This window comes from Tenrec ecaudatus, chromosome 1 (genome assembly GCF_050624435.1).
Source record: "Tenrec ecaudatus isolate mTenEca1 chromosome 1, mTenEca1.hap1, whole genome shotgun sequence".
NCBI lineage: Eukaryota > Metazoa > Chordata > Mammalia > Afrosoricida > Tenrecidae > Tenrec > Tenrec ecaudatus.
The window spans coordinates 254,664,094-254,686,596 of NC_134530.1; the positions used below are offsets into that span (position 1 = coordinate 254,664,094).

The 22,503-nt window shown below is 43.8% G+C and overlaps 1 protein-coding gene across 1 annotated transcript in view; it reads right to left on the reverse strand.

Moving 5' to 3' along the window:
- LOC142440134 (kinesin-like protein KIF28P) overlaps positions 1 to 22,503 on the reverse strand; it is a 111,048-nt gene that overhangs the window by 22,322 nt on the left and 66,223 nt on the right. Inside the window, exons 14-15 of the mRNA XM_075542695.1 lie at positions 21,574 to 21,724; positions 6,638 to 6,756 (exon numbers count right to left, since the gene is read on the reverse strand). Of these exons, the coding sequence (XP_075398810.1) occupies positions 6,638 to 6,756; positions 21,574 to 21,724 (270 nt within the window). The remainder of the gene's footprint in view (positions 1 to 6,637; positions 6,757 to 21,573; positions 21,725 to 22,503) is intronic.

A 22,503-nucleotide genomic window follows, 5' to 3' on the forward strand; every position in this document is an offset into this window, starting at 1 on the left:
GACATTGCAAAATCTATCATGACGTGCAATGCTGTGATAGGATTCTAACTATCCGCCTTCAAGGAAGTCCAATGAATTCAAATGTTATTCAAATTTATGTATCAGCCACAAAATGTAGTGATAAAGATACTGAAACATTCTACCAATGATGCCCATGGGAAATTGATCAAACAAGCAATCAAGAAGCAAGGATGGTTATTGGTGACTCGAATGCAAAAGTTCAAAACAAACAGGAAGGAACAGTAGTTGGAAAATATGGTCTTCATGATAGAAATAAAACCGGAGATTGCATGACAGAATTCTGAAAAACCAACGACTTGCTCCTAACAAATACTTTTTTCAACAACAAAAACGCAACTATACATTTGGACTTCCCCCAATGGAATACAGAGAATTCAAATTGATTACACCTGTAGGAAGACAGGATGGAGAAACTCAATGTCAGCAGTTAAACCAGGCTAGGGGCTGAATGTGGAACAGATCATCGATAGTTCATATGTAAGTTCAGGATAAAGCCAAAGACAATTAAAATAAGTCCACAAGAGATAAACTCTGACCTGATTCTTTCCCACTTGAATTGGAGAACATCTCAAGAACAGATTTGATTAATTGAACACTTATGGCAGGAGACTTAGTGAGCTGTAGGCGGACATCAAGACCATCATTCAGGAATTCATCAAAAGGTCATTAAAAGATAGCAACGAAAAGATCATAGTGGATGTCAGAAAAGACACTGAGACATGTTCTTAAACATAGTGTAGCTAAGGCAAATGGAAGAAATGATGACGTGCAAGAGACAAATTAGAAAATGTCAAAGGGCAGCTCAAGAAGGCAAAGTTAGGAATTATGACTCAATGTGAAGAAGACCAGTATCCTCACAATAGGAAACATCATGATCAATGGAGGAAACGTTGAAGCTGTCAAGGATTTTGATTTGCTTGGATCCATAATCAATACTCCCTCAAGCCACAGAGATCAAACAACACATTGCATGAGGTAAATCTGCTGCACGAGACCTCGTTAGAGCATTGAGAAGCAAGGGTGTCACTCTGTGGACGAAGGTGGTCTTGACTAAGCCAGGGTATTTTCCACAGCCTCGTATGCATATGAAAGTTGGACCCCGAATAAGGAAGAGGGGAGAAAAATGGATACATTTTAATTATGTTGCCAGGGAAGAATATTGAAAGTACCACAGACCAAGAAGGCATCCAGATAGCATCACCCTTCCAGAGTTCCTGCTGATAGATCGCAAAATTAAGAGGTAGGGAGGCCAACAGTGGGAGTCAGGGTGCCAGAAATAGAGTTCAAGTGTATTAGGGTCAGTGGATCAGACCTCCCCCTGCAATTTTTGCCAAGGAGCCACTCGAGGGCTCGCTGAAATGCTCTACGTTCACCACATCTGCCCGTGGGCTCTGCAACTCCCTCACCAGGTTCAGCCGGTCCACTGTTCCTTCTTGTGCCCAAGATACAAGAACCACAGCGTGCAGTATTTCCCCAGACTGTGCTTTCTAAAGGTGGTCATAATCTCAGGCTCAGGGAGAACCTTCTAGGACTAGTCACAAAGGCTCACACCAGAGGTTTCCTCTCTGCAACCCTTCCTGCTCCTGCATTCTCAGGCTTGACATCTCTTCTCCCCGGCCAGAAACAGAGTGATTGTATCGGCCATCCCCTTTACCCTCTGCCTGCCAGTGTGGGTAACAACAGATAATTAGACACTAAGTTGCTGCCATTGGAAAGCCCTCAGATATTTAGCTGTGGTAGAGTGTAGATCCCTGGAGCACAGCCTGAGGGGTTGTGCAGGAGGGAGCTGGGGCTAACACAGCAGGGCAGCTGGGGCAATTTAGACCCAGTGGGTCCCAAGCCTACTCAACTAATCTGATTCTTCTTCCCTGGGGGACAGCACAGACAGCCCTAATACCAGGGCATCCTACAAGCCCATTATAAAAACAAACAAATTTTTAAAATGCTTTCATTTGAAGGCTATGTTCCTTTGTGTAACTTTGAATGCAAGCCATCAGAAACCTGGTCCATTAACATAAATTTAACATAACAAAACAGGCAGATTGCTGCAATGCAAGCCAAAAAAATGGTTCTACCAGTTTGGGGCATGACAAAGAGTCTTTGAAAGACTGGTACTCAATGGAGAAAAGATGAAAGTAGTCCCACTGAAGAAGACCAGACAAGGATGCCCCTTGTCCCAAATTTTATTTGACATTGTACTGGAGGTCTTAGCTAACAACATAAGGCAAAGGAAAGACATCAAAGGTATTTGTCTGGGGAAAGAAGTCGTAAAAGTATTGAAACAGGTACATGATTTTATATACGGAAAACCCCAACAGCTCTTTAAGAGGAGTGCTGGAAGCTCCTTAAGAGGAATATGGCAAAGTGGCAGGATACAAGATCAAGAAACAGAAGTCTACCGGACTGCTATGTACATCGGACTGCTATGTACATCGGACAAGACCCCCAAAGAAGAGATCAAAAGGGTAGTACCCTTTACAATAGCCGAACAACACACAAATTGAAATATCTAGGGATTTGCCTAAACAAAAAAAAAAGAAAGAAAAGATTTGTACAAGGAAAACTATACAACACTCTTATTAAAAAACCAAGAGTTACCTCCACAAATAGAAGAATATTCCATGCTCATGGATCAGAAGACTTAATATAGTAAAGATGTTGGTCTCATCCAAGGCACTATATAAGTTCAATGCTATCCTGATACAAATACAAATATCTTTCATCAAAGAATTAGTACAGAACTCCTTAAGCAGAAAGACAAAATTGGAGGGCTTGCTTTACCTGACTTTAGTACCAATTCTACAGCCACAGAGATCAAAACAATGTAGTACTGGTTTAATGACAGATATTCAAACCATTGGAAAAGAACCAAAAATCCAGAAATGAAATCATCAGCATACAGACAACTGATCTTTAAAAAATACTAATGGTAAATGGATGCCCTCTTCAACAAATGGTGCTGGAAAAAATGGATATCTACCTGCAGAAAAATGAAGCAAGACCCTTACCTTAATTCATGCACAAGAACAAACTCAAGGTGGATCACAGACCTCAATGTAAAACCCCAAACTATTAGGGTCATCAATGAGGGAATTGGGATAAAACTGTGAACTTTGGCACAGGGAATACATAGGTTATTGGAAACAGGGAAGGAAACAAACACAGAGGAGGTACAAATTGACAAGTGGAATATACTGAAGATAAAACACCTGTGTACATCGAAAGGTTTTGCCCAGAGATTAATAAGAGAGCCCACAGACTTGGAAAACACCTTTAGCAATGACACATCAGACAGAGGTCTTATTACTAAAATCTACAATACTCTGCTAGCTTCCAAAAAGAAAAAACTAATTACACACTTGAGAGGTGGGCAAAGGACCTGAACAGAAGTTTCACAGGGGCAGAAATCTGAATAGTCAATAGGCAGATGAGAAAATGTCCCTGATTATTAGCCACAGAGAAATGCAAACCAAAACAACTATGAGATACCACCTAACACCCTCAAAGATAGCCCAATTCAAAAGATCAGAAGGCAGCAAGTGTGGGGTTGTGGTGAGCTGAGAACTCTCATCCACTGCTGGTGGACCTGCAGGTATGTGCAGCCATTATGAATATTGATTTGGCGACACTTAAACAAACGGCAATTAAGCTCCCATATGACCCAGCAATCCCCCTCCTGGGAATATACCCAGAAGAGGCAAGACGCAGACCATGCCACACATCTGCACTCCAATGTTCATTGCGGCACAGTTTACAATCACAGAGAGTTGGAAACAACCTACATTTCCACCAACAGAAGAATGGATGAAAAACCTCTGGTACATACATACAATGACTTACAGTGGAATATTATGTATCCCTAAAATGTAGTGATGAGCGCACGAAGCACATCGTCTCATGGAAGAGTTGGAGGAAATTATGCTAAGCTAAATAAGCCAAGCACAAAAGGACAAGTACAACATGAGTCCACCAAGGTAAGCTTAAAAAGCACAAGGGGCATAGGGGAAAAGCCACTAAATGCATAAATCCCGGGGCAAGGCCCAGACACAGTGGCAGGAGTCAGACTCGATTCAGGCATGCATATAGACCCAACTAAAAAGGAGGGGAAAAGACAAAAAAAAATAGAGAACATGGGTAGTAGGGGGAACAGGACACTAACCCACCATGGGTAGGGTATTGTTTATATCGCCACAGGAAAAGGAGAGAGGGACCAGACCTCAACCTGGTATACCAAGCCTTGAGGGCAAAATATGGGCACGAAGCATTGAATAACAGAGAGATCTGTGGGACCAGCCCTGACCCCAGATGTTGACACCCTCTCCAGAAGATTGCATACCCAGGAGAGTACTAAAGATACAGCCTGGGGAAAGTGGCTGCTCTGCCCAGATCACATGAGAACAAACTAAGAGGGAGAGGGAGAGGGAGAGGGAGAGAGAGAGAGAACCATGTCCTGGCCCACCAAGCCCTTTAGACAATGGTTCTCAACCTGTGGGTTACAACACCTTTGGGGGTCGAATGACCCTTTCAAAGGGATCACCCAATTCATAACAGTAGCAAAATTACAGTTATGAAGTAGCAACAAAAATAATTTTATAGTTGTGGGGGTCACCACACCATGAGGAACTGTACTAAAGGCTGGCGGCATTAGGAAGGTTGAGAACCACTGTCCTAAGACAACGCTCCTCCTTGGAGCAGCCAAGACACAGAGAGGACCATAGGGCCGGTCCCACCATGACACATGATATCCCCTCACTGACCCACAGCACTGCAGGGGACAGCACTGGAGGCGCAGTGTGGGAATTGTGCCCCACACTGGGGTGAAATACAAAGGGAGCACAACAGAGCAGCAAGGGGAGCAAAGCAACAAAGTCCCCGAGGAATCCCGAAAATAGATTTCCAACTGAGAGGGCAGGGTTTGGCACCTCGTCAGACTAGATCGCAAAACCTACATAAGGGTCAGCAGACAGACCTGGAATTAATTTATAGGCCTTTTTCTCCCCTTCTCTCTCTTTCTCTTTTTTTTTTTTTCATGTCTATCTATATAATAAAGGCAAGATAAACAATCCCAAGGTGAAACCAACAGGACCAATGGTTCCTGGGGAACAGGGGAGAGGGGGAGGTGGGGGAAAGGGAATGGGTAGCCAACAAACCCAGGGACAAGAGAACAACAAGAGATCTAAAATCAAGGAGGGTATAGAATGCCTAGTGGTGTTTGGTAACTGAGAGGAATTACTGAGAGCCGAATGAAGGTCAAACATGATAGTAGGACAGGAGGAAAGTAAAAGGAAATAGAGGAAAGAACTAGGAGACAAAAGACATTTATAGATCTATAAAGGCATGTATATATGTAAGTATATTCACATAAAATGATAGGGATATAGGTCTATGTACATATATTTACATGTTAAGTATCAAGGTAACAGATGGACATTGGGTCTCTCCTCAAGTTCCCCCTCAATGCAAGAACACTTTGTTCTAATAACCTGGTATTCTGTGATGCTCACCTACCCTACAAGATTGCTAAAGTCAAAATGGGTGCATAAGCAAATGTGGTGAAGAAAGCTGATGGCGCCTAGCTATTAAAAGATATAGCACCTAGTATCTTAAAGGCTTGATGGGAAACAAGTGGTCATCTAGCGAGGAAGCAACAAAGCCCATATGGACGAAGCACACCATCCTGTGTGATCATAAGGTGTCAATGGGATCAAGTGTCAGGCATCAGAAGACCCAAAACAAACAAGCATATTGATGCTAACAAGGGAGGTTGGAGTGAAGACCACAAGCCCATCTGTAAACAATTTTCTACCTTACCAATCCGGCTAGACTGGAGCATGCACACTGGTACAGAATCCAGGAGAGATAAGCCCCTCAGAAACAATAATAGGAGTGCCAATATCATGAGGGTAGGGGGAAGGCTGGGGAAGAAGGAGGAGAAAAGGGGAACCGATCACAATGATCAATGTATAACTCCCCACTCCCCTAGGTGCGGGGATGAACAACAGAAACATGGGTGAAGGAAGACAGTGGACAGGGTAAGATATGAAAATAATAATAATTTATAATTTATCAAGGGTTAATAAGAGTGGGAGGGTGGGGAAGGGTGGGAGAAAAGAAGTGCTGATACCAAAGGCTCAAGTGGAAAATGTTTCAGAGATTATGATGACAACCTATGTACAAATGTGTTTGATAGGAGCTGTAAGAACCCCCAATAAAATGATTTATTAAAAATAAAACAAAACAAAGAAGAAAGTACCAAGGACAAATGAGTCCACCTTGGAAGAAATATGGCCAAAGCACTCATTAGAGGCAAGGGTGGCAAGACTTCACCTTACGTAGTTCGGACTTGTTGTCAGGAGAGACCAGTTCCTGGAGAAGGAGGTCAAGTTTGGTAGAGGGGCTGCAGAGCAGAGGAAGACCCTGGAGGATGCGGCCTGACCCCGCGGCTGCAACGTCTAACGCAGTCCGAGGAGCAGTTCTGAGGCTGGCGCAGGACCGCGCAGTGTTTTGTTCTGTCGTGCACGGTGTCACTGTGGGTCGGAACCCACTCGATGGCGCCGAGCAGCAACTACCTTCGCAGTGTTTGGTTCTAGAAACTCTGGGACACGAGAGCAATCACCTTCTGCAGCTCTTCACTCATTTGGTTTGCTTCTGCGACCAGGGGCATCAGTCTGACATAATCGTGGAACACAGCCAGGACACTGGTGTCTGGTTTCCCGTCTCTGCCTTTGGTGGCTCCTTTAGAAAGACGTATCAGAAAGGAATTTCAGGTGGTCACTTGTTCTACAACACCTTACAACCAAGAACACATGAATAGGCCTGGTCATTCAGGAAACCATTCAATTGTCCATCACATATCTACAGAGCAGAAAGGTGCACAGTCTTTGTGGCACCGACATGGGCTCAGCCCAATAGTGGCTCTACCCTCCAGAAGTTCACAAGCTTTCCGGAATCAAAATTGTTTCCCTCCCCTTAGCCGTACTCACAAAATGGCCCAACAAATTCAGGGTGCCAAGGAAGCACTTTGTACCATTTTAATATTGAAAACCTTAAATATTAGAAATGATTCAATAATTAACATCTATCATGGCACTCAAGTCTACTGAGCCTCTAAATCTGGAAGACCAGTTGCCGCTTCATCAGCTGTGACTCATTGTGGCCCCACGTGTGTCAGAGAAGTGTTTCCCTTAGGGTTTGCAACCGCTGCTCTTGTGAAGTCATCTCCAGGACCTTCTGCCAAGGCGCCTGTAGGTGGGTGTCAACTGCCAGCCTCTTTCATTAGTAGTCTAGCACGTACCTGTATGTGCCACTGAGGTACTCTGTCCGAAAGAGGGCGGTCACTAAACACACACTGGATTGAAGTCACTCTTGCTAGATTAAGTGGGGGAAAGTCAGGCGCAGGATTATATGCAGAGAATTACCGTATATACTCGAATATAAGCCGACCTGAGTATAAGCCGAGGTACTTAATTATTACCTGGGAAACCAGAAAAACTGATTGACTTGACTATAAGCCTAGGGTGGAAAATGCAGAAGCTATTGGTAAGTTTCAATAATAAAAAAATGAAAATAAAATTACAAAAAATTGAGACATCAGCGGGATAATGTATTTAAATATTTATTTTAAATAAAAACATAAATAAAAGGACAAGTCATTTAACATTAGTAAACCAGCACAGTAAGTGGAAAACAGGTTCAACAAAAACAATAAGGTATCAAGAATGATACCTTAAGAGTACTATTCCCTGAGCTCAATCAGCAACCAAGCTAAAATATAAAGAGTTAAACTCCTTCACAACTGGATTCCTCATCAGCATCCGTATCCCAATGCAGAGCTTCAGCTGGTGTGAGGTCATCATAGACGCTGTCCTCACTGAGATCGCCGTCATCACCATCACTGCTGTCATTTTCATACAAAGCGCAGTCTTCACTGCCATCCATAGCATGACTAATACTACATTTCTGGAAGGCACGTCGCACCATGTCTTCTGGAATGTCTTCCCATGCATCTCGAACCCACTTTGCTATTAACTCTATGTCAGGCTTCATGAGATTTCCTCCTTTTGTTAGTCGGGCTTGACCAGATGACATCCATTCATGCCACATCCTTCGCACATGGTCTTTAAAAGGCTTATTCAAAGATACACGTCATAGGACGGCTCTGATTGGTTAGATGTGAGTAAACAAACATTCAAAGCCTTGCAGTATCAGTGGGGCTTTGAATGAACAGCAGAGAAACGGCAAGCACCCGCGAGATAACTGGCGCTCATCCTGTTACCTGGGGGGAGGGGGGTCTGCGAGATGTTACACCTCGCTGGGGTACCACTGACTCGTGTATAAGCCAAACCTCGGTTTTTCAGCTGAAACTCAGCTTATACACGAGTATATATGGTATATCTACTTTCAATGTAAAAGGTATGCATTTATATAATTTGCATGTAAAAGTTTGGAAGGCTACTCATCAAGATGTTTGCCAGTAGGGAGCAGGATGAAAAAAGTCATGGGCAGAGCGAAGAGGGGTTTTTATTTGTGCATTACATTCAAAATTACTCATGTATAATTAGGAGTCCTGGTAGCACAATAGTTAAGCCCTCAGCTCTAACCAAAAGTTGGTGGTTCTACCTCCCCGAGGAGCTCCGTGGGAGAAAGAACTGGTGATCTGCTCCCCTAAAGACTATATCCTAGAAAATCATATGGGGCAGTTCTACTCTTCGAATGGGCTTGTGAATAGAAAGCACGTCTAAGGCACCTAAAAACAACAACATCAGGTAGTTTTTAAAAACCTCTTTTTTTTTCTCCTGTGAATCATGACAAGAGGACTCTCAGCTTCCAATCCTCCTTAAAAATAGCTTTATTATTGTAACATTGAGAACATACACAAGAAGATATGTGCAAATTAAACAATTGTTACATGTATAATTCTGTAAGATCAACCAGATAGCTCAATCTGTACAGCCGCTCTTACTATCCATTCTCATGTTATTTCATCACTATTTAACCAAATGTCTCCTAAGCAAAGGTTCTTTGTTTTTCCCTCCCACCCATCTTACCAACTATTAATAACTTTCGGTTTATATATGGCTGCAGTCACCTTATAGGTCACTAAAGACTCCAAGTCTACTTCAATTTTATTTTTCCTTGGTTTTTTAGCCACTCATGTTCCAATCTGCAGGGTGAAGAATCTGGAGACTTTATTAAGGCTGGGGACCTTCCTTCTCTGTCCATTCCTTGTTCATCCATTCATTCATTAGGACTCACTCATAATGTTCTATATAGTTGCACATCCCATCTCAAGTGAAATCAGTAATATTATCCTGTCAAATCCCCATAAATATGAGTCAGTTGTTTCCCCTTCCATTCTTCCTCTCTCCTTCTATAATTTCCTATTCCTCCCCTCTCCCTGTCCCTGCCCCAGGCCCTGGCCTCCTGGTACTCTTCCAAGTCTTGTCATTTGTTGTACAAACCATTTTCCTTTTTGTTTTCCCTTATAATAATGATATCTTTATAAGTGTGTTAGGCTGGGTTGACTAGAGAAACAAATCCAGAGGCTTTCATATAAGAGAGAGCTTTATATCAAGAAGTAATTATATATCAGGAAAAGATGCCAGACCAGTCCAGATCAAGTTCATAAGTCTGATACCAGTTCCATAAGTCGGTACTTGTCCATAAATCCCTCTTCAGACTCACACAGCCACCTGCAATGATGCAGAATGCAGGAAGCTCACAGGCCAGGAAATGCAAAGTCTTGCGGATCCAATGGCAGCGGAAGCATCGCAGGGCTCTTGAATCTCAGGGTGGCTCACCATCAGATGAAATGGAGTGAGGAGGTTCCCAGGACCTTCCTTATGACATTGTCATGCCCACGAGAAAACACTATCAGGCTGTGACCTGATTGACAGGCTAAAGTATGTTTCAAGTTAACACGAAATTATGTAACTACCACAATAAGGTTGACTGACGTTGCTAATCATAATGTTCTCTATTTTTTCTCCATATTTTGAAGTGTTTAAGAGAGTTATCTCCAATTCTACCTTACAAATCTGGCTAGACCAGAGGATGTACACTGGTACAGATAAGAGCTGGAAACACAGGGAATTCAGGACAGATGAACCCCCTCAGGACCAATAATGAGAGTAGTGATACCAAGAGGGGAAGGACAAGGTGGGGTGGAAAGGGGGAACCGATCACAATGATCTACATATGTCCTCCCTGGGGGACAGACAACAGAAACGTGGGTGAAGGGAGACATTGATGAGTGTAAGACATGGAAAAACTGATAAATTATCAAGGGTTCATGAGGGAGGGAAAGGGAGGGAAGGGGGGGAAGGGGAAAAATGAGCTGATACCAAGGGCTCAAGTAGAAAGAAAATGTTTTGAAAATGATGTCAACTTGGTATGTACAAATGTGCTTGACACAGTAGATGGGTGTATGGATTATGATAAGAACTGTATGATTTTATTAGGGGCTCATACAATGCTTATCACAATCCATACATCCATCCATTGTGTCAAGCACATTTGTACATACATTGCCCTCATCATTCTCAAAACATTTGCTCTCCACTTAAGGCCCTCGTTTTTTCCCCTCCCTCCCCACTCCCCGCTCCCTCATGAACACTTGTTAATTTATAAATTATTATTTAGTCATATCTTTCCCTGTCCGATGTCTCCCTTCATCCACTTTTCTGTTGTCCGTCCCCCAGGGAGGAGGTCACATGTAGATCAATGTAATTGGTTCCTCCTTTTCCAACCCACCCTCCCTTCACCCTCCCAGTATCGCCACTCACACCACTGGTCCTGAAGGGATCATCCGCCCTGGATTCCCTGGATTTCCAGTTCCTGTCTGTACCAGTGTACATCCTCTGGTCTAGCCAGACTTGCAAGGTAGAATTAGGATCATGATAGTTGGAGGGTCGGGGTGGGGGGTAGCATTTAAGAACTAGAGGAAAGTTGCATTTTTCATCGTTGCTACATCACATCCTGACTGGCTTGTCTCCACCCCGAGACCCTTCTGTAAGGGGATGTCCAGTGGCCTACAAATGGGCTTTGGGTCTCCACTCCGCACTCACCCCCTCATTCACTATAAGAATTTTTTTGTTCTGATGATGCCTGATACCTGATCCCTTCAACACCTTGTGATCACACAGGTTTGTGTGCTTCTTCCATGTGGGCTTTGTTGCTTCTGAGCTAGATGGTTGCTTGTTTACCTTCAAGCCTTTATGACCCCAGACACTATATCTTTTTATAGCCGGGCACCATCAGCTTTCTTTTGCCACATTTACTTATGCACCCATTTGTCTTCAACAATCGTATTATGGTGGTGAGTACACAATTATATTAATTTTTGTTCTCTGATTCCTGATAACTGATTCCTTCAGCACCTCGTGATCACACAAACTGGAGTTCTTCTTCCATGTAAGCTTTGTTGCTTCTGAGTTAAATGGCTGCTTGTTTACCTTTAAGGCTTTAAGACCCCAGATGCTATATGTATTGATAGCCAGGCACAATCAGCTTTCTTTACCACATTTGCTTATTCACCCACTTTGTCTTCAGTGGTTGTGTCGGGAAGGTGAGCATCATGGAATCCTAGTTTAATAGAACTTGAGTGGAGGCCCAATGTCCTTCTGCCACCTTAATACTAAACCTAAAAATATATGCACATAGATCTATTTCCCCATCCTCATATATAAGTATATTTTCATATGTACATGTCTTTATCTAGACCTCTATAAATACCCTTTGCCTCTCCCAGATCTTTCCTCTATTTCCTTTGACTTTCCTCTTGTCCCACTATCATGCTTAGGCCCCACCTGGGTTTCAGCAATTCCTCTTGGTTACATTACCCTTGGGGATCAGCTCCTCTTTTTTCCCCCTCCCTCCCACATCCCATTTGGACCCCGGGTAAATTATAAATTAGTATCATTTTCATATCTTACACCACCCGCTGTTTCCCTTGTCCATGTTAGTGTTCATCCCCCCATGGGGGTGGAGGGAGGGTGAGGATTATATGTCATTTTAGTCTGTTCCCCAAGGACTGGACTGTTAATCAAAAAGTTGAACAGTTCAGCGCATTCAGAGGTGCCTAGAAGTAAGGCTTGAGGACCTACGCCGGAGAGGTGGCAGTGTTGAGAGTCCTATGGAATAGCTCTACTCTGCACACTTGAAGTCACCATGAACTGAGGTTGACTTGACATCAACAAACAACGATATTTTCAAGGATCACTGATGTTGTAGTATATAACATTTTTTTCCTTATGACTGAGTAGTATTCCATTGCGTATATAGATATACCACCTTTTGTTTCTCCATTCCTTTGTTGATAGATGTTTTGGCTGTTTGCACCTTTTTGTCAGACCTACTCCTCATTTACTAACTATCTAGTCATCTGACATTTCACATTCACAGTTAAAAACTATTTTGCAAATTAAAGGCATATGTCTGGCAGTAACGAATGCTGAGTGGTTGGTGAGCATTGGCTGTGATGATTAAGGTTATGTGTTCACTTGGCTGGACCTCCATTCTCACCATGGGACAGTCATGTAATTATGCAATGTTGCAGTTATGTAATAATGTCATCATCCTCCATTTGGTGGTTTGATGCGGACATTCTCCCATAATGCCTATTTTTTAATGCTGATTTTTAATACAATTTAGTCTTAACCATGTCCATAAACGAGTGTGTGTATTATGAAAAGCCCTGCAATAAATCAGTGTACAGATTTCAGTTTGTATCTCTGCTTTTACTACTTCTGTGTTCATCAGAGGATTGGCAATGCCGAATCATCTTGTAGTTCTACGTCGAACTTTTTGAGGAAACCTCCAACGGTGTGCCTCCGTGACTACACGCTTGCATTCCCTGCAGCAGTGGAGGCAGGGCCCGGTGTCTCCACAACCTTGTCAGCACCTGTCATTTTCATTAGTTTTCTATTTCCATTGCCATTCTATTGGCGGGGAGGCCGTCTCTCGATTGGATTTTGATTTGCATTTCCCTAATAGATAATTCAGTTGTCCTGGTAGTGCCGTGGTTAAAGAATTCTACTAGTAACTAAACACTGACAGTTGAAATCTATTAATCACTCACAAGGAGAAAGGACTACTAGCATTGTGGTCTGTAAAGGTTTACAGACTTGCAAATCCTATGAAGCAGTTCTACTCTGTCCTGTGAGGTCCCTAGGAGTGAGAATAAACCCGACGGCAACGAATATGGGGTTTTGAAATGACACGTGACCTTGAGCATTTTGTCTCTGGGCTTGTCGCCATTTCATACTAATGTATCCATCTCAGCAGAGTGAAATGTCCAAGTCCCTTATCCATTTTTTAAATAATCACACTAGCTATAGCTTCTTCTTAAAATAAGATTGTATTGTGTTAGTCTTGCAGACTCTTTTTGACTCCACGTCTTTGGTTTTCTTCTTTCCCTGGTACTTGGGCCAAGACCAGACCAGCAGCTGCATTCCAGCCCTCATTGTTAACCTTGGAACCTTGACCCAAGTGGCTCCAGGCTGTCCTAGGTGGGAGAGAGCGGAGCGGTCAAACTGATAGGCTACAGTGGAGGTAGGGAGCTTTATTTTGAAGGTGCTGCTAATACAATAAGCAACCTGTTTTTACTTCTCTTATATTTGGGGAAGAATATTAAATATCCAGTGACTGCCAGAAGAACGAATCAAGTACAGTGAGAATGCTCCTTAGAAGCAAGAATGGGATAACTGCTTTGGACATGTCATTAAGAGCAACCGGTCCCTGAAAAAAGGACACCAGGCTTTGTAAAATGAAGGGTCAGTAAAAGGAGGAGACCCTCAATCGCTGCAACGGTGGACTCGAGTCGAACAGTGGTTGTGAGGATGTCGGCTGACCAGCAGGATTTGGTTCTGCTGCAATCAGGGTAGCTACGAGATGGGACACATTCAATGGCACCTGACGGCAAGTATTTGAGGCCCTTGGGGAGGGTGGGTGTGGAGACTACCTGGAACCTGCCCACCTTCTAGGTTGACGGGGCTTGTTGAGACCACAGTCTTCACGGAGTCTGAGCACTTTCCATGCAAGGTCTGGAGCCTGTCCCCCTTCCTTTCATTCCCACCAGCCCCCGGCAAGGAAGGCAGGTACGCGATCCATCTTTGTGAATAGATGAGTGGGCAGATTCTCGAGCTCGCAAATATGAGTGAATTGATGTGTAATTTGCTGTGCATATATTTAAAACCAACAAAAATAAATTCTAAAACTGAAAGGAAAGAAATCTAGCTAAGTCCTTCTAGGATAGGCCATCGACTCTGTCCATCCCTGTAGCTCCAGCCCCGGAAACGCTCCAGATCGGTGAAACTCACTGTTGAGCCTCAGCTCCTGCAGGATCAGCAGCCCCGGGATGGGGTAAAGAGATGAGTGAGGAGCACTGAGCCCAGGCCTGTCTTCTCCTGGGAGGAACCTGATGCTCGGAGCTCAGAGCTCCCAGGAATGGTGCTTCTCTGACAGAGAACAGTGTAGCGCTCATGGGCCTAACGGACCTTCTGTACGTGCATGTGGGGAGGGGAGTGGGTGTGACCAATCTTATTCATTTACACGAACCCAATCGATACTTTTTTGAATGCTCACTATTGTTAAACAGTGTAACCGGACTCTGGGGATTCAAAAGTGAACAAATATCATGCCAGGTCTCAAAGACAGGATTGCTATTTCCCTAGGGTTTCCGCTGCAAGCGGCACATAGTAAGAGCTCAGTAAACACTTGTTTGCATGAAAGAAGAAGGCATAATGAATGTTTGCACAAGAGGGAAAACCATCCCTGTTAAAGCTTATAATTCCATGTGGATAAATGGATAATGACACGGTAAGCTAGTAAGGAAGGCAATTAAACATGATGATAAATATGCTATGAAGTCAAATAAGAAACATAACTAGTTGAAGCTAAGGGTTCAGAAGAGCTCCCTTCCCACAAGCATCAAGTCAATTCCAAATCACAGGACTCAATCATGATGCTTTAAGACAGAGCAGTCCACAGGCTGTAAATCTTTATGAAGAAGACAGCCTCCTTTTTCTCCCATAGAGCACCTGGGGGGTTTGAACTGCCAACCTGTGTTTAGCAATCCAACGTTTAACCCACTGAGTCCCCAGAACTCCCGAGGGCTACCTAAGAACGTACAATTTGAGCTGAGCGCTGAAAAATGAGAATGAGAGGGGAAAAAAGCTAAGAAAGACAGCAGAGAGTGCAAAGGGGTTTGTGTACTTTAGGAGCTTAGGAGCCCTGGTGACGCTGTTGGGTAGGCAATGAATTGCTAATGGCAAGGTCAGTGGTTCAAACCCACAAGTCGCTCCCTGAGAGGAAGAAAAGGCTATCTGCTCCCATCCAAGATGTACAGCCGTGGAAACCCTGTGTAAGATCTCTGTGAGTTAGAATTGACTCAGTGGCAGCGGGTTTGGATGGACTACAAGAAACTGGCAAGGGTCAAAGTGGGTAAGAGGAGGGCCGTGGGGAGAGGCTGAGGAGAAACCTTGTGGTAGACCACGTAAGACCTTCAGGACCACAGTAAAGAGTTGGGTTTTATTTTAAGAGCAGTGAGATGTCACTGAATATTTTTCAGCAGAAGAGTGTCATTATCTGATTAAAATAGTCTTACAGTTCTTTGACATTGTCTTTTCCCATTAAACATCATTTACTCTGTTACTGTTGAGAACATGCACAGCAAAACCTAATTCAGCAATTGCTATGTGTACAATTGAGCGACGCTGAATTATCATTCTTTGAGTTGTGAAACCATTCTTACTTCCCCCCATGAGCTGTTCCTTCTTCCTTAACATAGATTCACTATCCCTAAGGTTCTTATCTAATCTTTTGATTTGTTCTTGTCAATATATATATATAAATTAATGAGCCTAATGCTCAAGGCAGACCTTTTTAATCAGTTCAGCTACAGTCTTGTTTGGTTTTGAGCAGACTTTTCATGGGATATTTTTGGTTTAAGGTTCAAAGATGATCTTGGGGCAAATAGTTGCTGAACTTCATTCACTCTCTATGGTTCTAAAAAGTCAAAATGTTCGCAAACGTGACATTCCATTCTGGATTTTCCCCTTCTTTGGAAAGGCGTCACTGAGGACTAACGTGCGCCTGGCCCACTCACAAAACTCACTGCCATCGAGTCAGTGCTGACCCATGTTCTAATGCTGAGCAATTCTGCCTCCCTGCAGTAAATTCCCTTTGGTCTTGGGGTATGTCGTTTGGATTAAAGCCTCTCTTGTGCTGACTGGCAAATGGACTGAGCAGGTAAGAGAGGGGGCCATTGAAGCAGAAGTTACTGGCTTGCACTGAAATGGTGGCAAGGAGGGGCTGGGGGCAGAGAAAAGGCAGATTAGGTGGAGAAGCACAGAAACGAATGATTCCGAGATTTTTCACTTGAGCTCTTTGCCACAGTGGGGAAACCGAGTGCAAAAGCAGGCTTGGCCAGCAGGGGGGAAGGAGGGAGGGATCAAGAACTCTTTGGGGAGAACTTTAAGTTAAGATTCTTTTGAGACGTAGAAGCAGAGTGCTTAATGGAGCTCACAGGAATTGGGAATTGTCAGGATACGATGGTATTTAGAGGCACAAAGACTGGATGAGATCAATTTACAGGAAAACCATCCAGATAGACAAACACTCTGGGACCAAGCTCCAGAGTACTCATAATGGCAGGATTGCTTTGAGGAGGAAGTCAGAAAAAGGAATGTGGAGGAGATGGATATTGTTCTCAGAGAGAACTCTCTCAACGAGGAGAGAAAGCTTAGCGGCTCAAAATGTTGCCAAGGCCCAGTAAGATGAGAACAGACAAGCGCCTGTGAGATTTGGCAGTATCTAGGCCACTGATAACCTTGTCAATTACAACATCAGTGAATGGTTGGTAGAGCAACCCGATTGGAGGAGCCTAAAAGTGCCTGGCCGAGGAAGGAATGGACATGGCATGTATATTAGTTTTGTCAGAAAAAAGAACAAAACCAACTACAGCAGCAAGGAAAGGGCGGAAGTGGGTCATGGCAGGGCTTTGTTTGTTGAGCTAAATGATGGGAGACACTGAAGCATGTTTGAATGTGCCCTGAAGGATCTACAGGAGCCTCTGGCGATGCAGGAAAACAGGGGAGGGGGCTCCTCAAGAAGGTGGGGATTGATTCCAGAGGACAGTCAGAGGGTTGGCCTTTGATAGGAGTAGAGATGTTTCTTCTTGTAACAGAAGAGAAGGATTTTAAGCAGACAAAATAAGCCCATTTTATAGAAGAAGATAAATGGGAAACACATATTACTTGAAATGTTTCCTCTCCTAGCAAAGACTAGATTGTTAATGAATTAGGATGGAAAATAACAGAATGAATTCATGGTTTTATAGAAATAGATGAAGCAATAAATACATATGTGGAAGACATATACAGATGAGGGGGTTAAAGTTATGGGAAAATGGAATGAACAGATTGGAATTTTACCACAAACTTTTTGAAGCCACCTCATATACATGAGCACACCTAGCACTTGACCTTGATTGATACATACTGTTTGCACTAAATAGAACAAGAGATCCTTAGAGACCTGGCAGATCCTAGAGCAGCACTGAGTCCCCGTGCTCCCGGCATTTCTTTATGGCAGAAAGGAAGGGTGCGCTTGAAGAACGGGAGAACATGTCAAAAAGAAGCCCACTGCCAAATCTAGGACAAGTTGAGGATTAAAAAAATCCTGAAAGCAACAGCATGTAACCTACTAAGAAAACAGAATTCATGAATCTATACTGATTCAAATAAAGGGAGAAAAATTCTTGCAGTACATTATCTATAGACACGTACCCGATCTGATCCCACCACACCAAGGGAAAACACTAAGGGGGTGCAACAGAACTGCAAGGGAATGGAGCGGTGAGGTCCCCAGGGAATGCTGAAGGTGGACTTTGGGGCCAAGGCATGGTGCCCCAACAGACTGGACTGGAAAACACTCCTAAAGGTCAACAAACAATCCTTGAACTAACTACAAGCTTTTCTTTCTTGTGTTTTGTCATTGGTTTGTTGCTGTTGTTGCTTTGTTGCATATTGTTGCTTGATTTGCCCTGTCTTGTACTTGTGCATGTTATTATCTCCGCAGGTCTGTCTAAATAAGATAGGCTGGATGAACTATCTGGAGGAAGAAACAATGGGACTGACGGTTCCAGGGGGACATGGGAGAGGGGGAGGTGAAGGGAAAGGTAGTGGTGTTAACAAACCCAGGGATAAGGGAACAAGTGATCCAAATCAGTGGTGAGGAGAGTGTGGGAGGCCTGATAGGGCATGATCAAGGGTAATATAACCAAGAGGAATTGCTGAAACCCTGGTGGGGACCGAGCGTGATTGTGGGACAGGAGGAAAGTCAAAGGAAATAGAGGAAAGAGCTGGGAGGCAAAGGGCATTTATAGAGTTCTAGATAAAGGCATGTGCATATGCAAATATATTTATATATGAGGACGGGGAAATAGATCTATGTGCATATATTTATAGGTTTAGTATTAAGGTAGCGGAAGGACATTGGGCCTCCATTCAAGTACTGCCTCAATGCAAGAATACTTTCTTCTGTTAAATTGGCATTCTATGATGCTCACCTTCCTGACACAACTGATGAAGACAAAGCGGATGAATAAGCAAATGTGGTGAAGAAAGCTGATGGTGCCCGGCTATCAAAAGATATAGCATCTGGGGTCTTAAAGGCTTGAAAATAAACAAGCGGCCAACTATCTCAGAAGCAACAAAGCCTACATGAAAGAAGCACACCAGCCTGTGTGATCACAAGGTGCCAAAGGGATCACTTATCAGGCATCAAAGAACAAAAAAAATCATGTCATTTTGTGCTCACCTCCATGATACGATTACTGAAGAGAAATGGATGAATAAGCAAATGTGGCGAAGAAAGCTGATGGTGCCCGGCTATCAAAAGATACAGCATCTGAGGTCTTAAAGGCTTGAAGGTAAACAGCGGCCATCTAGCTCAGAAAGCCCACATGGAAGAAGCACACCAGCCTGTGTGATCACAAGGTGTTGAAGGGATCAGGCATCATCAGAACAAAAATCTTATCATAGTGAATGAGGGGGTGAGTGCAGAGTGGAGACCCAAAGCACATTTGTAGGCCACTGGACATCCCCTTACAGAAGGGTCTCAGGGAGGAGATGAGCCAGTGTGACATAGCAACAATGAAACTATGACTTTCCTCTAGTTCCTAAATGCTTCCCCCACGCCCACTATCATGACCCCAATTCTACCTTGCAAGTCTGACCAGACCAGAGGATGTATACTGGTACAGAGAGGAACTGGAAACACAGGGAATCCAGGGCAGATGATACCTTCAGGACCAGTGGTGTGAGTGGTGATACTGGCAGGGTAGAGGGAGGGTTGGTTGGAAAGGGAACTGATTACAAAGATCTACATGTGACCTCCTCCCTGGGGGACGGACAGCAGAAAAGTGGGTGAAGGGAGACATTGTACAGGGCAAGATATGACCAAATAATAATTTATAAATTATCAAGGGTTCATGAGGGAGGGTGGAGTGAGGAGGGAGGGAAAAAAATGAGGACCTGATGCCAGGGGCTTAAGTGGAGAGCAAATGTTTTGAGAATGATTAGAGCAATAAATGTACAAATGTGCTTTACACAATTGATATATGTATGGATTGCGATAAGAGTTGTATGAGCCCCCAATAAAAGGATTTAAAAGAAAGCAGAGAATACAAAAAAAAATGTATCACAGACAATTGTAGAAGGAATGATGGAGCCAGAGATACATCATTTGATAAAAATCACAATTAACGTATGCTGGCAAGAATATTCAAGGTGTAATAAAACTAGTGGATGAAAGTTTGACAAGTATTGGAAATCTACCAACCTAATACCATAAAATATCCATTAATTAAGGAGAGCTAGTAAGTAACCTATCAGATAGAATCTTAATAAAGGGGAATTAGCACCATCAATTATTCAGTGAAGCAAGACACTGAGAGGGGGCACAATGTCCTTTCTGTGGCGTTCATGCCCAAAATGCATAACTTCACAAAACTCAAATTAAGGAACATTATACAAAACAACTAATACTTTGTTTTCCTCAAATGTCAAGGTCATGGAAGCCTAAGACAGACTTGATAAATTGTTCCAGGTTTAAGGAAACCAAAGAGATATGACAGAACTTAGTGCTATGTGAATTTGAGCTCTAGACAAGGATTTCTAAGAATATTAGTGAAATAAGTAATTAAATATGAACAAATTTATAGGTTAAATAGTAGTATTGTATCCATATCTAGTGTTGCTCATTTTACTACAGCTATGTAAAAGAATGTGTTTCTTTTCTTAGGAACTAAAGTATTGAGTATAGCTAAATATCTGTAACTTTCAAGTAGTTGAGAAAACACATCTATATATTTTACTGTATTTTCTCTCTTTCATATATATACATGTTTACACATAGATTAAAAATTGGACATCTGAGTGAAGCGACACAGTCGTGAAAGGTTCAAGACTTTATTTCAAAATTAAGAATGCCTCATAAAATGTCTCTGCATCATGACCACCGGCCCTAGAGGGAGACAACAGGAGGACCGTCCTTCGGTCCCTGGGCAGCTGTGAAGCTTCTCTGGTTCCTGGGGAACACGCCCTGTGGATCTACAACTTACTCTGGTGGAGGGGATGAAACAGGTTGCCATCGAGTTGACTCTGGCTCGGGAGAACCTCATGTGGGTCAGCTAGAACTGTGCTCCTGGGTTTTTGATGACTGATTTTTCTTTCTTTCTTTCTTTCTTTTTTTTTTAACATTTTATTAGGGACTCATACAACTCATCACAATCCATACATATACATACATCAATTGTGTAAAGCACATCTGTACATTCTTTGCCCTCATCATTTTCAAAGCATTTGCTCTCCACTTAAGCCCTTTGCATCAGGTCCTCATTTTTCCCCCTCCCTCCCCGCTCCTCCTCCTTCATGAGCCCTTGAGAATTTATAAATTTTTATTTTGTCATATCTTACACTGTCTGACGTCTCCCTTCACCCCCTTTTCTGTTGTCCATCCCCCAGGGAGGAGGTCACTTGTAGATCCTTGTAGTCGGTTCCCTCTTTCCAACCCACTCTCCCTCTACCCTCCCAGTATCGCCACTCACACCCCTGGTCCTGAAGGCATCATCTGCCCTTGATTCCCTGTGCCTCCAGCTCCTATCTGCACCAGTGTACATCCCCTCATGATAGTTGGGGGGTGGGGGTGGGGGGTAGGAGGAAGCATTTAGGAACTAGAGGAAAGCTGTATTCTCTTCATCGGTGCTACATCGCACCCTAGACCCCTCTGCAAGGAGATCTCCAGTGGCCGACAAATGGACTTTGGGTCTCCACTCTGCACACCGCCCCCCTCATTCACTATGATAGGATTTTTTTGTTCTGATGATGCCTTATGCCTGATCCCTTTGACACCTCGTGATCGCACAGGCTGGTGTGCTTCTTCCATGTGGGCTTTGTTGCTCTCAGACACTTTCTTAAGGGAAGCAGAAGCCCGTGCCCTCGATCGGCGTGTGGGCAGTGTCAGCTTAACGTCAGGGCCCCGGCCACTCACCGAGCCTGTCCACACTCACGCCCTCTGCGGCTGCCCGCTCCAGCTGGAAAAACTCATAGTCGAACCTGCCCGCGTCCCAGTCCTCACTGCCTCGCTCAGCTGGAAACCCGACGTAGAGGTAGGCGCTGTTGGATCCCAGAATGATGCGATCCTAGCATCGGAGGGAAAAAGAGGAACCGAGAGTTGGGCTGTGAACTGCAAAATCAACAGTTCGCAACCACCAGCCACACCGGGAGACAGTAAAGAGTTACCCGTTTGAGAAACACACAGGGGCAGTCTTAAAATGCTACGAGTGGGGATTGACTGGCCCATAGTGATTTTGAGGGGTGGGGTAAAGGTGAGGGTGGGGTAAAGGTGGGATCACTCTTCAGTAGAGTTCTCGCCTGCCGTGTGGGAACCTGGGCTCATTCCTGACCACGCACCTCCTGGACAGCGGTGCCCAGCTGCGGAGGCTTGTGTGTTGTTATGACGCTAAACAGGGTGCAGCACAACTTCCAGACTGAGATGGACTAGGAAGAAAGGCCTGGCAATTTCATGATAAAACTCACCCACTGAAAACCCTATTGATCAGGCACACAGAGACAACCGTAGGGTCCACCACGAGACACAATGCCTCCTCACTGACCCACAGCACTGCAGGGGACAGCGCTGGAGACACAGTGTGGGAATTGCTCCCGGTCTGACCCCACGCACCAGGGTGAAACACAAAGGGAGCGCCACAGAGCAGCAAGGGGAAACATACATAAGGGTCAGCAGGCAAACCTACTAGAACTATTTATAGACCCTTTTCTTCTTCTTCTTCTTCTTCTTCTTCTTCTTCTTCTTCTTCTTCTTCTTCTTCTTCTTCTTCTTCTTCTTCTTCTTCTTCTTCTTCTTCTTCTTCTTCTTCTTCTTCTTCTTCTCTTCCTCCTCCTCCTCCTCCTTCTCCTC